Here is a 13,670-nt window from a genome sequence, read left to right on the forward strand (position 1 = left end):
AGTTTGTTGGTTTATTGCTGTTGAATTGAAAATCAGTTCTGAAGACACGGGACTGACACCAGGCTGTTTAACTATAAACAAAACAAATATTTGCCCCTGTTATGACGTCATCGCGCTGTAAATGGCATAAAAACACAATTTTTTTTTCAATGTTTGCTGCATTGATTCTCTCTCCCTGATCTGAGAGAAAATTAAAATATATATATATAGTTGTAAGAGTACGAACAACAGGACACAGGATATCCGTGTGTGTGTGTGTGTGTGTGTGTGTGTGTGTTTTCCTGGTGGTTCCCGGGGACAGGAAGTCCTGCCAACCCAGGAGGCAGGTCCTCTCTACGGGAAAGACATCCATAAAACTGAATGACAGGAAGTTCCCGTAGAGACAGACAGAGGGCATTTCTGTTGTTCCATCACCTCACAGTCGCGCGCGCAGGAAAGAGGAAGAGAGGATGTGGTTGGCTGTGTGTGTGTGTTTGCGGTGGTGGGTCACTGTTGCATCTTTGTTGGACTTTCCACCCTCCGCTGCTAAAACAGCAGCAGGTTGTTACTGAAACGCCGCCACGTTAGGTCGGACTGTGGTCCTCGGGTTCAACGCTTCTCCTCCGGGATGCGGCCGCTGTAACCATGGAAACGGCACGAATCTGTTCTGATTCCGACCCTAATTAGGTTTGATCTTCGGTCGTTAGCTTGTAGCTAGTGTTCGACAGTGACGTGTTCTGTTGGCGCAGAGGTGTAGTAAATAAATAAAGCTGAGGAAAAAAACAAACAAAAAAAAAAAACAAGAAGAAAATAAAGCCAGGACTGGACTGACACACACACACACACACACACACAGTCTGGTCTCCAGGTAAACACATCAGCGAGACCTGTTTGCTTTGGCAGTTCACAAACCACATCCTGTTCCATCACCATGGAGACCGTGATACGTCTGGTCACACACGTGTGCAGAACTATTTTTGTATATTGTTAAGGACTTCCTCCGCTACACAAACAACCGAAACATCGTCTGTGCCTTTAACCTGTTTCAGCCAGGACTCTCAAACTCTGGGGCAGGGACCGCCACCGCCAACTATAGAAATATATGATGTAGAAAATATATACATATATATATAAAAATTTTGTACTGTATATATGTGCATATATATGTATATATGTGTAAATATATATGCAAATATATTTATATATGTGTAAATATATATATACATATATGTACAAATACATATATGTATCTATGTGTAAATATATATACACATGTACAGTATGTATATATGCAGATATATACAGTACTAAAAAAATCGTATTTATATTAAACTAACAGTATGTGAGTAAGATATTTAAATCAATTTTAAATGTTACATTTTTTTTTCCTCCAACAACAAGCCCCCCGCCCTAATGTGACCACATGGGGGCAGCCTGTGACCTCGTGGTCAGAGGCTCAGAGATGTGTGTTGTTGACTAAACACCAAAAGTGGATATACTTCATCCTCATCTTCATCCTCTTCCCTGTGTCTGTACAGATCCCCCGTGTCTGTGTCTGTCTGTGTCTGTGTCTGTGTCTGTGCTGCGTCCTCACCATGGAGAGCTCCATCACACTCTGGCAGTTCCTGCTGCAGCTCCTGCTGGACCACAGCCACAAACACCTGATCTGCTGGACGTCCAACGACGGCGAGTTCAAGCTGCTCAAGTCGGAGGAAGTGGCCAAGCTGTGGGGTCTGCGCAAGAACAAGACCAACATGAACTACGACAAGCTGAGCAGAGCGCTACGCTACTACTACGACAAGGTGGGTAACGCACAACTAACTAATGATACCAGCATTAATACTAGTACATCAAAAGTTCTGATTCATTCACATCAGTCTGAGGTCTCACCGTGGGCTGGTCCCGCCCCTCCCTTCACGCTCTGTTTCATCTTTGTTTTTCATCGGCTCTTCGAATTTCATTTGGTTGCATTACTGCCACCTGCTGGCTCTGTCCTCTGTTGGTAAACATTTCCTTCTGTAAACCTCTGGTCCACCTTAAAAATAAATGAGTAAACATTGACAACAGATGACGAGTCCACCACGTACTTCCACTGGTCCATAACCCCACCTTTGATTCACGTCTTTCATATGTTTTGTGTTTGTACAGAATATCATCAAGAAGGTGATTGGCCAGAAGTTCGTCTACAAGTTTGTGTCGTTCCCTGACATCCTGAAGATGGACCCCGCCCTGGTGGAGTCCGGGCGCAGCAGCGAGGAAAGTGCAGCGATGATGTCAGAGCCGGATGCCGAAGACGACGACGCCGGTGTGAGGAGCGGTTACCTCCACTCCGGCCTTTACTCCTCCTTCACCGTCAGCTCCCTGCAGAGACCCTCGGAGCCACAGACGCCCACGAGGGTGGAGCCCAGGTCGGACCACCTCCACGACACCTCCACCGTGATCCGCTTCATCACGAACCGAGGCCACACCTCGCTCCCCTCCAGCCCACCTCCCACCTCAGCTGACTCCTCCCACTCCCCCAGGCTCACCATCAGGCAGCCCCTCTCCCCGCCCACGCTGCACCGCAGCCCCACCCACACAGAAGAGAGGAGGAGGCGGAGTCAGAGCACAGAGACTGAGGAGTCGGAGCAGAACGTTCAACCCTTGAACCTGTCGTCGGGTCAGAGGGAGAGGTCGCAGTCGACCCACGGCGCCACCGTCTCACCCGAGGGGAGGGGCTTGGCTGACGGTGTTCCTGTAAAAAGCAGGAAACCCAGAGATCTGGACATCACCGCCCCCTCCCTCCTCCTGACAGGAAGTGACCTCGTCTCCATCGCCCTCAACAGCCCGGCGCTTCCTTCAGGGTCTCTGACCCCGGCCTTCTTCACTGCACAGGTACAGTATCCAATACTACAATATCACTGTAGTATTAGTACTGGCATGAAATAAATCACTGCACACGTCAGGGTTTTTTTTACAGGAAAAGTATTTAGACCTCAGGAATATGTAGAAAGAACTCAAACTGAAATTACATTTTTTAATGAATTCAATTTTGTCGAATTCTGACTTTTTAATCACAGAATCCGTTCATTTTAGAATCTTGACTTATTTCAGTCTGACTTTCAGTTCAATTAAATTTGACCTTTTACTATTAAATTCTAAGACGTACGTTTCAGAGCGTTGAGATTGAAGTCAAGTCTCTAGAAAAGTCTCTTCTCAAGTCGGACTTGATGCCTGGTTCAAGTCAGACTTTTAAGTATATTTTTTTAGAATTTTTTTTTTTTTCTCCACTTCCTTCTCTGTTTTTCAACATTAATCTCAGGAAATTTGTTTGAAGTCTGAGAGGGAAAAAAAAAACTTCAGGGCTTAAATTCTGTCTTGAGGAGGAGGAGGCAGAGGGGAAGGACTGGGAAACATTCTGGAAGCAAAAGTCAGACAGAGGGAAGACAGACGGAGGTGAGAGAAAGGAAAGAGGAGGACGCAGAGGAGGGAGGAGGGAGGAAGGGGGAAGAGAGGGGGGAGAGAGCGGGGGGGTAGGGGGGGGCAGGAGGAGGTTCCTAAGTGAAGCCATATGTTCCTGAAGCTACTGATTCACTGGCAACAACACACTGACCAAACCAGGACAGTCTGACTACAGACGCAGTGTAAACACACACACACACACACTGGTTTTTGTGTCTTGTGAGCACTTCATAGCATTCCATATCTCTTCACCATAAACTACCGGCCCTAATCTTAATCCTCCGCTCTAATCTGACCCTAATTCTAATCCTATCTTAATTTTAAACCTTTGGAAAAGTAAAAAAAAAATGTCCCCACGAGTATAGCTGTACCAGAAAAAAACACACACACAGTGGTCATGTGCGTTGGTGCGTTGGTTTTAGTACTTTTTTTTTATAGCTGTACCAGAAACACACACACAGTGGTCGTGTGCGTTGGTTTTAGTACTTTTTTTTTACAGTGGATGACGATGACATCACAGCAGCTGCTGCTCTATGTTTTTCTATCTAAGTTCGAGCTGCATTCTAGTTCTCAGACCTGAACCAAGGGACTGACAGGAAGTGAGGTCACAGATTCAAATCCCTCAGTTTTCACATGTCAAGGTATAAAACAAGCTGCTCAGTGTTTCAATGTGAAAGAAGGAGGAGGAGGAAAAACTGAAAATAGGAAATCAATGTGATTGATTTCCTACCAGTGGAACTTCCTGACCTCCACCGAGTCCCTGGGCCAAGTCTGGCCGTCTGGCAGACGTTCGTTCACTAGAAGACAGACTTGGCCCCGAGCTGTGGGTGAGACCGACATGAAAACTCCACCACAGACGACACGCAGCTCCGAGGCCGCGCTGCCAGAACAAACACTGGCTGAATTTGTCCTGTGATATTTAATTTGGGGTTCTGTCTGTGCAGACTCCGTCTGGTCTGCTGCTCACTCCCAGCCCGCTCCTCTCCAACGTCCACTTCTGGTCCAGTCTGAGTCCGGTGGGATCGCTGAGTCCGGCCCAGCTTCAGAGCCACGCCCCACTCTTTCAGGTAAAACCAGAATGAAACTTATCCCCTCGGTACTTCCCCCCCAATCTCCTCCACCACGAGGAGGTGAAACAGTAAAAGCTCAGTCATTAATTCTGTTTCTGCCTCCCTCCAGTTTCCCTCCCTGTTAAGTGGACCTCTCCCAGTTCCTCTGCCCAGCGTGGACGCTCCCAGTCCTCTGCTGTTGTCCCCAACTGCCCACCAGTCCTGATGCCCACCTGGGCCACATAAGAGACCCTTCTACATAGGGAGCCCAATCAGGTGGAACATTATTGATACGAGGAAACGAAGGCGTTCGTCCTGGAGTCTCGCTCTCAGAGGAGAGCGTCTGGTTTTAGTCTGTACTACAGTAAAACTGCTCCTGGTATTTGGTGTTTGTTGTGTACCCACCACAGGAGTACTGCAGGTCCAACCCGTGGTCTCATTAACTAGTCTTATTCCCGCCCTGAGGTCAGCATTGGCAACGGGTGACGAAACGAGATCTCTGTCACCACGACAACGGCGTCAACAAAGTTTCTGTTTCGGTTTCATCAACGTTTGGTTTCAACTGACCTGACGGACGTCGACGGCCGTGGACGAACCGACACCGAGACGACGGAGAGTTCAGAAATCACTCCAGGTGTAGTAGGACCTGCAAGAGACTGAGAGGAAAAGTCACAGAGCCCCCTGGTGCCCAGGAGGGGACACTGGGGTCGTCACATGAGCTTCAGAGGTCAATTGAAAAACACAAGGACTCACAACTCACTTTAGTTTTGAAATTTAAATCTCCTGCAAAAAAAAAAGGGTTTTATTATTTAGACACTGACTTCAGGCTCTGCTGCTGGTCCTGGAAGGATTACTCTGGGGTGATATTTTAGAAGGAAAATCTTTTCATTCTTTTTTTAAAAAGCTGCACATTAAAAAATCCAAAGACACCAGTGGTAGTTTCTAAAACCATCAAATGAACTGGTATCAGACCAAAGGTTTTTTCTTCACATGCTCCGTAGACGCTGTAAAAAAAAAAAACAGAAACTCCCAGATTTAAATGCTCAGAGTTTGAGATGTTTTAGTTTTGGAGACATTCCTCTGTAAATGTCGACCGTCACACGACTCCTGGCGCAGCATCTCCTCGCCAGCGCGCTAGAATCTCTCCACCAATCCCCTCCCTTCGTTTCTCCGACAGTTTGTCAGTCCTAGGACGAACGCTGCGGACATGTTCTCGTACTGCCTCGTACCAGCGGTGCCTTCAGTGTCGTCCATCGTATTAAGCTTTAAACAGACATTCCAGGTCAAGAGTTGCACAAAAAGTGTCTTTGTAAAATGATTCCTGGTTATTATTTTTATAACGAGATGAATGAGCGTGTATCGCTTTTGATGTTTTATATAAAATGTTTGTGGGTTTTTTTTTAATAAAATACTTTGAAGAATCCCCTCTGTGTGAGACGGCCATGTTTGAACCCAGGAAGAAAAAAAAAAGGAAAGGTCAGCTCAGACAGTTTATGAAACAGATTAAATTTACTTCTGATGGTTATGAGAAATAAATAATTCCAGTAAAAAGAGTCACACACCGAGTGTCCACCGGCAGCTCAGTGTTTCTCAGAGGTCGTGTTCACAACGCAGCAGGCCTTCCATGCGTCAGGCACACACTCACTCACTCACCCACACACACACACACACACACACACACTTTGACACACACACACATGTTCAGACGTATTCACATAAAATCAGGTCATTCATCAATTTTACAACAATAATCAGAATTAAACATCGAGCCGCTGTAGAAATCTCCTTTCATGCGTTTCACCGTTGAGTTTAAAGACAAAAATCCATTAACACGAACCACAGTTTGCAGTCAATGTTGGAATAATCTGTGATGCCGACACTGGTTTATATATATATATATATTTATATATATTTTAAAAAAAATTTGTGCAAGACTTTTTTTTTTGTCAAAAGCCCGAACTCTTCAAATGTCAAAAATATTCCCGGGAGAGAAAAGTGACGCTGAAACGACCAGCCTTCAGATCATTACACATCAATACTGCAAACTGTGTCTGTTACAGCATCGACATCAGTTGTGGGCGAGTGTGTCGAGCTCCAGTTGTGCTGATGGTTCTATTCCCGTTTGTTCTGCACAGACACAGAACTCAGCGTTTGTCACGTGGGTGAATCCTCTACATCTGTGCAGACACTAAAGAAGAAGAATCCTCTCAGAGTGGGCACACACAGACGTCAATTATTTTCTGCATATATATATATATATATATATTTACATATATATATATTTAACTTCACTACTTCCCTTTGCTACAGTGTAAAAAATTGCGAACGCTGTCCTTGGTCGTCGTCGTCTTCGTACTAAGTTTGTCCTCGCGTTCTGTGATGCAACTCTGGGAAGAAAACAACCAGATGTCAAACTAGTTTTAAAGGATCGATACTAGTCCCATGACCAGGTGAGGAAAATCCACCTGAAAAATACTCCGTCCACATATATAATACTGACTATACACAACACAGTGTGTTTTTCGTGAAATCGTGATTCCGTAAAATAATGGTTGTAGCCTGAAGGAGACTGACCCAGTACATATACATATATATATACATATATACATACATATATATATATGTATCTAAATATACAATATATGCATATATAAATATATAATATATATACATATGCATATATATAAATATATATACATATATGTATAAAAGTATGCATATAAATATATTTATATACATATATATGTGTATATTTAGGATATGGGATATTTGGTTTCTCTGGGAATCGAACCCAGTGCTAGTTACTGTAACTGTTCACTAGTTACTTTTATAACGTGAGTCAATTTGTTTGGTAATGAATTCTCATAGTGATGTAACAGCTTTTTTTGGGTGGGGTTTTAATCAATTAAAAAAAACAAGTGATTAATTTTTAACATCTTTTTGAAATGACCGGCCCGACTCTGAAACGTGGTGGTCACCGTCTGGTCGTGACACTGATATCAATCCTTCAGTTTTCTTCTGTTGAGGAGCGTTTACAGACGTGTTGACGACCAGGTTCAAACTAGTCCATACTGGTTTTTAAAAATACTAAAGATAAAGTCACAGAAAAAAAAGTAAAAAAAAATTTAAAAAAGTCACCAACCACTGGTTTGAAGAAGGAATGCAAATAAGCACAGCAGGACGACAGTAACAAAGTCTACTGTACGTGACAGGAGGAGACCAGATGAACCTGGAGTCGGTAAACATGCGCCGCCAAAAAAAAGAGATGTCTCAACATGCTGCTGCTGCTGCTGCTGATGCTGCTGCTGCGTCAGTCAGTCACAGACGACAGCATTAAAAGATATTTTTTCTATTCGCTTTAAAAAAAGAAACCACTAGAGGGAGAGAGAGAGAGCGCATGTGGAATACAGCGCAGGTGGAGAACCACCATTTGGATTTTAAACAGAACCCCAGTCCCTCCACCCCCACGCAGACGACCCCCGCCCCCTCATACCCTCCAAAAACATGCCACGATGACACCGTTGTTTCACACGCAGAGGTCAAGGGTCACAAATACAGAGTACACGTCTTAATACTGTTGGGTAAACTGGGTCCACGTCCAGACCCCGGGTCCCTGATTCCAAATCCCCACATTGAAGTGCAAGTTCAACACAGAGTTCAAGTTCCTGCAGTGAGACCTTTCCAACACAGGGGGCGACAAAGTGGTATTTGCATTTAAAAAAAAAAAAATCCTGGCAGTTCTGTGGGAGTTTTTTTTTTTTTTTTTTTTTTTTTTAAACGGAAAGCTCGCTGGCTTCCTGTGGGATATCACATGATTTCCTGTCCAGCTCCAGTATTCCTCCTTTCACATCTGTGCTCTCTGGTCCCCGTCCGGAATAGATCGAAGAAAACGGGGAACACCAGAGGTTGGCCCACTCTGACTGGACTGTGTGCTTCTTTAACCTTTAGTCTTAAACCTGACGTGGTCCAAACGCCGTCCTGCTGTTCTTGGTCCTCGCTCAAACCGCACACTGAGAGCAGGACCAAAGTAAACGAAGGGGAAACGTTTTCAAAAACTCTGCAGAGTTCGCTCACGGAAGCTCCAAGGAAAACAAAACAATAGCTCCAAATATATATTCAACTGGAGCATTTGGTCTCCAATCACTGGAACAGGAACCACGACTGACATCCCAGTGTCAACGTCCACAACCGTGGAATTTTTGAACACAAACGAAAAAAAACAAGGAACTTTACTGACTGCTCACCTACACACACACACACACACACACACACAGACGCGCGCACACACACACAGTGTGTTACAGACAGTAGTAGTTTAGCAGCAAAAATATTCACACTCCACCCCCCCGAATCCCCCCACAATAAATAAATACAGTCTCTGAACACATTCAACCCAGAGTCACTCACTTACGTGTGTGTGTGTGTGTTTGTGCGTGTGTGTGTGTCAGTGGAGTTTGTCACTCAGTAAGGAGGAGGGCTCATGCGAGAGGTTGTTGGGAAGTGACGACGACAACGACGACGACGACGGGCGGCTGGACGTCTTCTCAGAACAACGGCCTCAGAACAACATGCTCTGCCTCCTGTTGATCTTTCCGTTACCTGGAACCAAAAAAAAAAAAAAAAATCAACCAACAGTCACACACTTTAACACAGCGGTGACACCTTTAAGAAGCACCAAAACCAGTGTTTGTGCAAAATTCCTCATGTTTCCTGGTTGTGTTTTAACAAACAGACTAAAATAACAGACTACAGATTATCAGGGATGTAACGATGGGTCGTGAATGGGTTAAAAATCGTTACGAATGCGTGACAATTCACATCGGTTTAAATAAAAATGTTTGTTTTTTTTCAGGAGTGGGGCGATTTAACTCAAAAAGTCACTGGTCATACCATGACACTACACACTCTAGTCCAGTAGGTGGCAGTATTCTGCTAAAAACGTTGGTTGTGACCCACTATTAAACCCAGACTAGGCTGAGAGACGTTCAGGTGTTGGAACAGAACGTGGGAAGAACTGGTTCCACAGACACCAACAGAGTTCTCCAGTGGAACTCTTTCCACTTCCTGTTTTTTCTCTTCTTCTTCTTCTTCTGTTGTTGTTTCATATGTTGACAGTTAACCAGGTCAACCAGACCAGACCAGTTTGACCAGTTTAACCAGAGCAGATCAACGGTGACTTCTGTGACATCAGTAGATTTGGTCACAGTTTGACTGGAGATCCAAAAAAAAAAATCGTGATAAAATCGTGTCGTGAGTTGAGTGCATCGTTACATCCCTACAGATTATCAATCTACGCTACATCAACCAATCACAGCGTCAACCTCAGACCTACTGTGTGAATCAGGAACTCTCAGTCATCACAGCCGCTGAAGGAAGGAAGGAAGGAATAAAAAAAAAAAGAAAACTTTTTTTTTTGTTTCCTGTCAGTGTCTCAACATGAAGGAAGTCACACAGTGTATTTACAACGACCGTCTTGGTATTTTCTGACTCAACATGACATCATTCATCCTTCAACCCATTTCTCTGACACTCAGCACCAGGACAGTGAAGAACTCACTGGACTCTGGGTACGAGGAGCTCCTGTAGCCGGGGTCTCTCTGCAGCTGCACTTCTTTCAACGTGAATATTGACACGGCTGCGATGGCAGAAAAAACAGGCGTCAGAGGACGATCGCACGCAACAGGAGAGACCTGCAGGTGTCACTGTACTCACTCTCTGGCAGCGTGTGCACTCTCATCCCCAGCTGCCTGAAGTAGGAATGTTTCATCGCTTCCTCCGCCGAAACCCTCTTCTTGGACTCATACTGGGGGGGACACAAACCAGACACATTAACCACCAGGAAAGGGTTTTGTGTGAGCCAAGTGCCCCCTGCTGGTCATTATTATTATTGCTTAATATCAACCAAAAATAAAATTCTGGAATAATAATCTACACACAGCTATTCCTATACTATATTTAAGTTAAGTAAACAGTAGTTTAATTTTTTTGGGGGGGGGGGTCTCAGGGTGTAACGGAAGTTAAAACTCACTCGGAGAAACGCCAGGAGCAGCTCGATACCATCACAGTCCAGCCTAGAGGAGAGAAAAAGAATTGCAAAATTCTGCTGTTAGCACACAGTTGAAGCTAAAGGCACTGCAGCATTCATGCTAATGCTATTGCAAAATTCTGCTGTTAGCACACAGCTGAAGCTAAAGGCGCTGCAGCGTTCCTGCTAATGCTCACACACACATGAACACACACAAACACACACTCACAGATACCTGGGAGCATGGTTGATCAGAGGCTGTGGTGTATATTTGGGAAAGTTGTAGGATTTAAACTCCTCGATGGAGGAGATTCCGGGCCAGTTGTCTTCCCGAGGAGTGCCTGAAGCAGACAGAAAAAACAAATTCATTAATATAATTTTGTGTTTCTGTATGACATTAAATCACACGGTGGTTGAAGTGGACGGCGTTGCAGCTCCTCACCCAGAAACCTGAAAATGAGGTGGAGCTCGTCCTCCACCGTGGAGCCGGGGAACAGCGGCCGACCTGCAGCCATCTCATAGAAAATACACCCAACACCCCTGAAGAAACAAACAGCTCTGAGTCAACAACATTTATTTACAATGAAAATGACAGGTTTTAAAAAAGAAAACATCTGGGTCGTGGACCACGGGTGGGAAAAAAAAAAACTGGGCGACAAAGTAAACGTATCTCACCACATGTCGATCTGCGTCGAGTACTCCGAGGACCCCAGCAGAACATCAGGAGGTCGGTACCAGAGGGTCACCACCTCGTTGGAGTAGGTTTTGGTCGGAACGGACTTTGCCCTCGCCAGACCTGCAGAATTTAACCCACAGTCAGTAACTGGCTCCCGTCCAGAAACACTGCGCTGACAAACAAACGTGAAGGAGAACAGGGATGTTCTGCAGCTCCTCTCACCAAAGTCGGCCAGTTTGAGTTCTCCTTTCTCGTTGATGAGGAGGTTCTGGGGCTTCAGGTCTCTGTGGAGAACTTTCCTCTTGTGACAGTACGACAGTCCTCGTAGGATCTGGAACAGGAAGATCTGCAGAGACGGACACTCAAATTAAAGTAATTTAAATCACCTTTTTTTCTAAAATTATTATTTGATGATAATTTTGGGATCCAGTCGTGGGCCAGATTGGACGGTTCGGTGAGCCCGGTTCGGTCCGCGGACCACCAGTTGATTTTCACCGTTGGAACAGAAACATCTTCTCCTCACCTTCACGTTGTGCATGCTCATTATGTTTCCACAGTCGTCCATGTACTGTTTCAGATCCTTGTCCTACATGAAAAGAGAGTGAAAACTGTTCAGGGATCAAAACCTTTTTGCTGTAAGGCAATCGCAACAACCGCTTCCTCCACAGGGTGGCACACAACATCTCAAAATGAAAGAGAATAAAATGTCTGTGATCTCCTGGGATCTTATTTCCATTTCCAACCAAATATATTTAAATACTGTCGGAGAGTTCCTTCATCATCGGTTCACACGTGTGGTCAACACGGAGACGTAAAAACAAAGGTCTTTACCAGATACTCAAACACCAGCGTGAGGCTCTTCTCGGTGTGAACGATGTCGTGCAGAGTCACGATGTTGGCGTGTTTGAGGTCCTTCAGTAACGACACTACAACGACACGGGAAAAACCACACGTTAAAAACTCTGCACAGGATGGATTCAACCAGTGGTTCCCAATCCCAGAGATCACGACGCGCGGCTCAGATATATATATTTTTTTTTTTATATTTTATTTGAACTCCATTTATATTCATGAAAGTGAAAGAATACAGATGTTTAGGATGAATAACTAGTTGAAAAAATATTTTTATCAGTTTTTTTAATCACTTAATAGACATTTTTAGGCGACCCCACATGGGGTCACGACCCTAAGGTTTAAAAACACTGGATTGAATTAATTAGGGTCGCGACCCCAGGGTTGAAAAACACTGGATTGAATTATTTTATTTTATTTTTTTATATTGGAATATAAGGATTGATTTTCCACGTTTTTGTTCTCACCTTCCCTGATGGCGGTGCACGGCGCTCCTTCCTCGTGTTCCAGCCTGATCTCCTTCAGCGCCACCAGGTTGTCCGTGAGTTTACTGCGTCCCTTGAACACCGTGGCATATGTTCCCTGAGCGGAACAGAATACTGATCAGACGTTTCCTTGCGGTAAAAAGTTGTAAATTTGTCAGGTGACTGTTGCAGGGCCTCACCTCTCCCAGCTTGTCCAGCTTGATGTACGTCTCCAACTTCCCAAAACCGATCTCCGACTGAGGACAGGACGGAAGGAGAGAACCAGGAGTCAACACAGATTACAGTTTTGTCCAAAAATAGAGAATACATTTACAGTACTTTGTAAATGACATCTGAGGGCCTTGAATTCTCAAGTTAAAAACCACAACATCATAGCAACACACACACACACACACACACACACACAGAAGAGGCTACAAACCCAGAGGAAACACTGACAGGATGACGAGCTCTGAGAAAAACCACAGGTGGTTTCATAGACAAATTTGTAACCAGACAAAAGAGAGATTTGGCCTTGATCTGATAACCTGATGTTAGGTAAAAATCAAGTTTTTTTTTGTCTAACATTATTATCAAAAACACACACTGACCAGCGAAGCTCGACGAGAGCGTCGACTGAGCGGCTGGTCGAAGGGCGGACTGCTGAGCTGTAACTTCTCCAGGTAGCCGTCAGGGATTCGGATGTCAGCCGGCAGTGACAGACGTTTGTTCAGGTCCTGGGAGAAACACAGAACAGACGTGGGTTCATCTGAGCCACAAACATCAGACAAACAAGAGGTCGGTGGGTGATGGTGCCATTTAGCGCCAGCAGGGGGCAGACGACACCCATGTGGAGCCCTCATGTTTTACACATTCAGGAGAATATTGATGGTTATCTAGTGATGCGGGAAACATTCCACAACATTTGGAAAACACTGGAGGTATTTTTTTTTTTTTTTGTTAATTTAATGAAGGAAGTAAAAACACTGACTACACGATGGGGGGAAAATCCAGTAGAATGAAATGTGAGTTCTTCCAACAACACCAAAGTTCTTCATTCCTGAGTCACTGAGCTGAGTGCAGTGCAGTGTTTATGATAAATACCTGCTTTTGATCAGACAAATAATATTTATAAATTAAATAAATATATAAAACCGGTCTCTTTAAATAATCACCAACAGAGA

General features: G+C 44.5%; 2 protein-coding genes across 2 annotated transcripts in view; one reads left to right on the forward strand and one right to left on the reverse strand.

The window, feature by feature from the left end:
* LOC103383032 (ETS domain-containing protein Elk-3-like) overlaps positions 1 to 5,892 on the forward strand; it is a 6,868-nt gene extending 976 nt beyond the window's left edge. The window contains exons 2-5 of the mRNA XM_008316031.3: positions 1,518 to 1,781; positions 2,128 to 2,853; positions 4,365 to 4,487; positions 4,600 to 5,892. Of these exons, the coding sequence (XP_008314253.1) occupies positions 1,575 to 1,781; positions 2,128 to 2,853; positions 4,365 to 4,487; positions 4,600 to 4,695 (1,152 nt within the window). The 5' untranslated portion in view covers positions 1,518 to 1,574 and the 3' untranslated portion in view covers positions 4,696 to 5,892. The remainder of the gene's footprint in view (positions 1 to 1,517; positions 1,782 to 2,127; positions 2,854 to 4,364; positions 4,488 to 4,599) is intronic.
* A 2,700-nt stretch (positions 5,893 to 8,592) lies between these two features.
* Positions 8,593 to 13,670, reverse strand: part of LOC103383031 (cyclin-dependent kinase 17) — a 26,045-nt gene continuing 20,967 nt past the window's right edge. Inside the window, exons 5-17 of the mRNA XM_008316029.3 lie at positions 13,098 to 13,223; positions 12,687 to 12,743; positions 12,490 to 12,604; positions 12,002 to 12,096; positions 11,694 to 11,756; positions 11,393 to 11,516; positions 11,170 to 11,290; positions 10,937 to 11,034; positions 10,730 to 10,835; positions 10,498 to 10,540; positions 10,182 to 10,272; positions 10,027 to 10,104; positions 8,593 to 9,068 (exon numbers count right to left, since the gene is read on the reverse strand). Coding sequence (XP_008314251.1) covers positions 9,028 to 9,068; positions 10,027 to 10,104; positions 10,182 to 10,272; positions 10,498 to 10,540; positions 10,730 to 10,835; positions 10,937 to 11,034; positions 11,170 to 11,290; positions 11,393 to 11,516; positions 11,694 to 11,756; positions 12,002 to 12,096; positions 12,490 to 12,604; positions 12,687 to 12,743; positions 13,098 to 13,223 — 1,158 coding nt within the window. The 3' untranslated portion in view covers positions 8,593 to 9,027. The remainder of the gene's footprint in view (positions 9,069 to 10,026; positions 10,105 to 10,181; positions 10,273 to 10,497; positions 10,541 to 10,729; positions 10,836 to 10,936; positions 11,035 to 11,169; positions 11,291 to 11,392; positions 11,517 to 11,693; positions 11,757 to 12,001; positions 12,097 to 12,489; positions 12,605 to 12,686; positions 12,744 to 13,097; positions 13,224 to 13,670) is intronic.

This window comes from Cynoglossus semilaevis, chromosome 8 (assembly GCF_000523025.1).
Source record: "Cynoglossus semilaevis isolate Cse_v1.0 chromosome 8, Cse_v1.0, whole genome shotgun sequence".
In the NCBI taxonomy this organism is placed as follows: Eukaryota; Metazoa; Chordata; class Actinopteri; order Pleuronectiformes; family Cynoglossidae; genus Cynoglossus; species Cynoglossus semilaevis.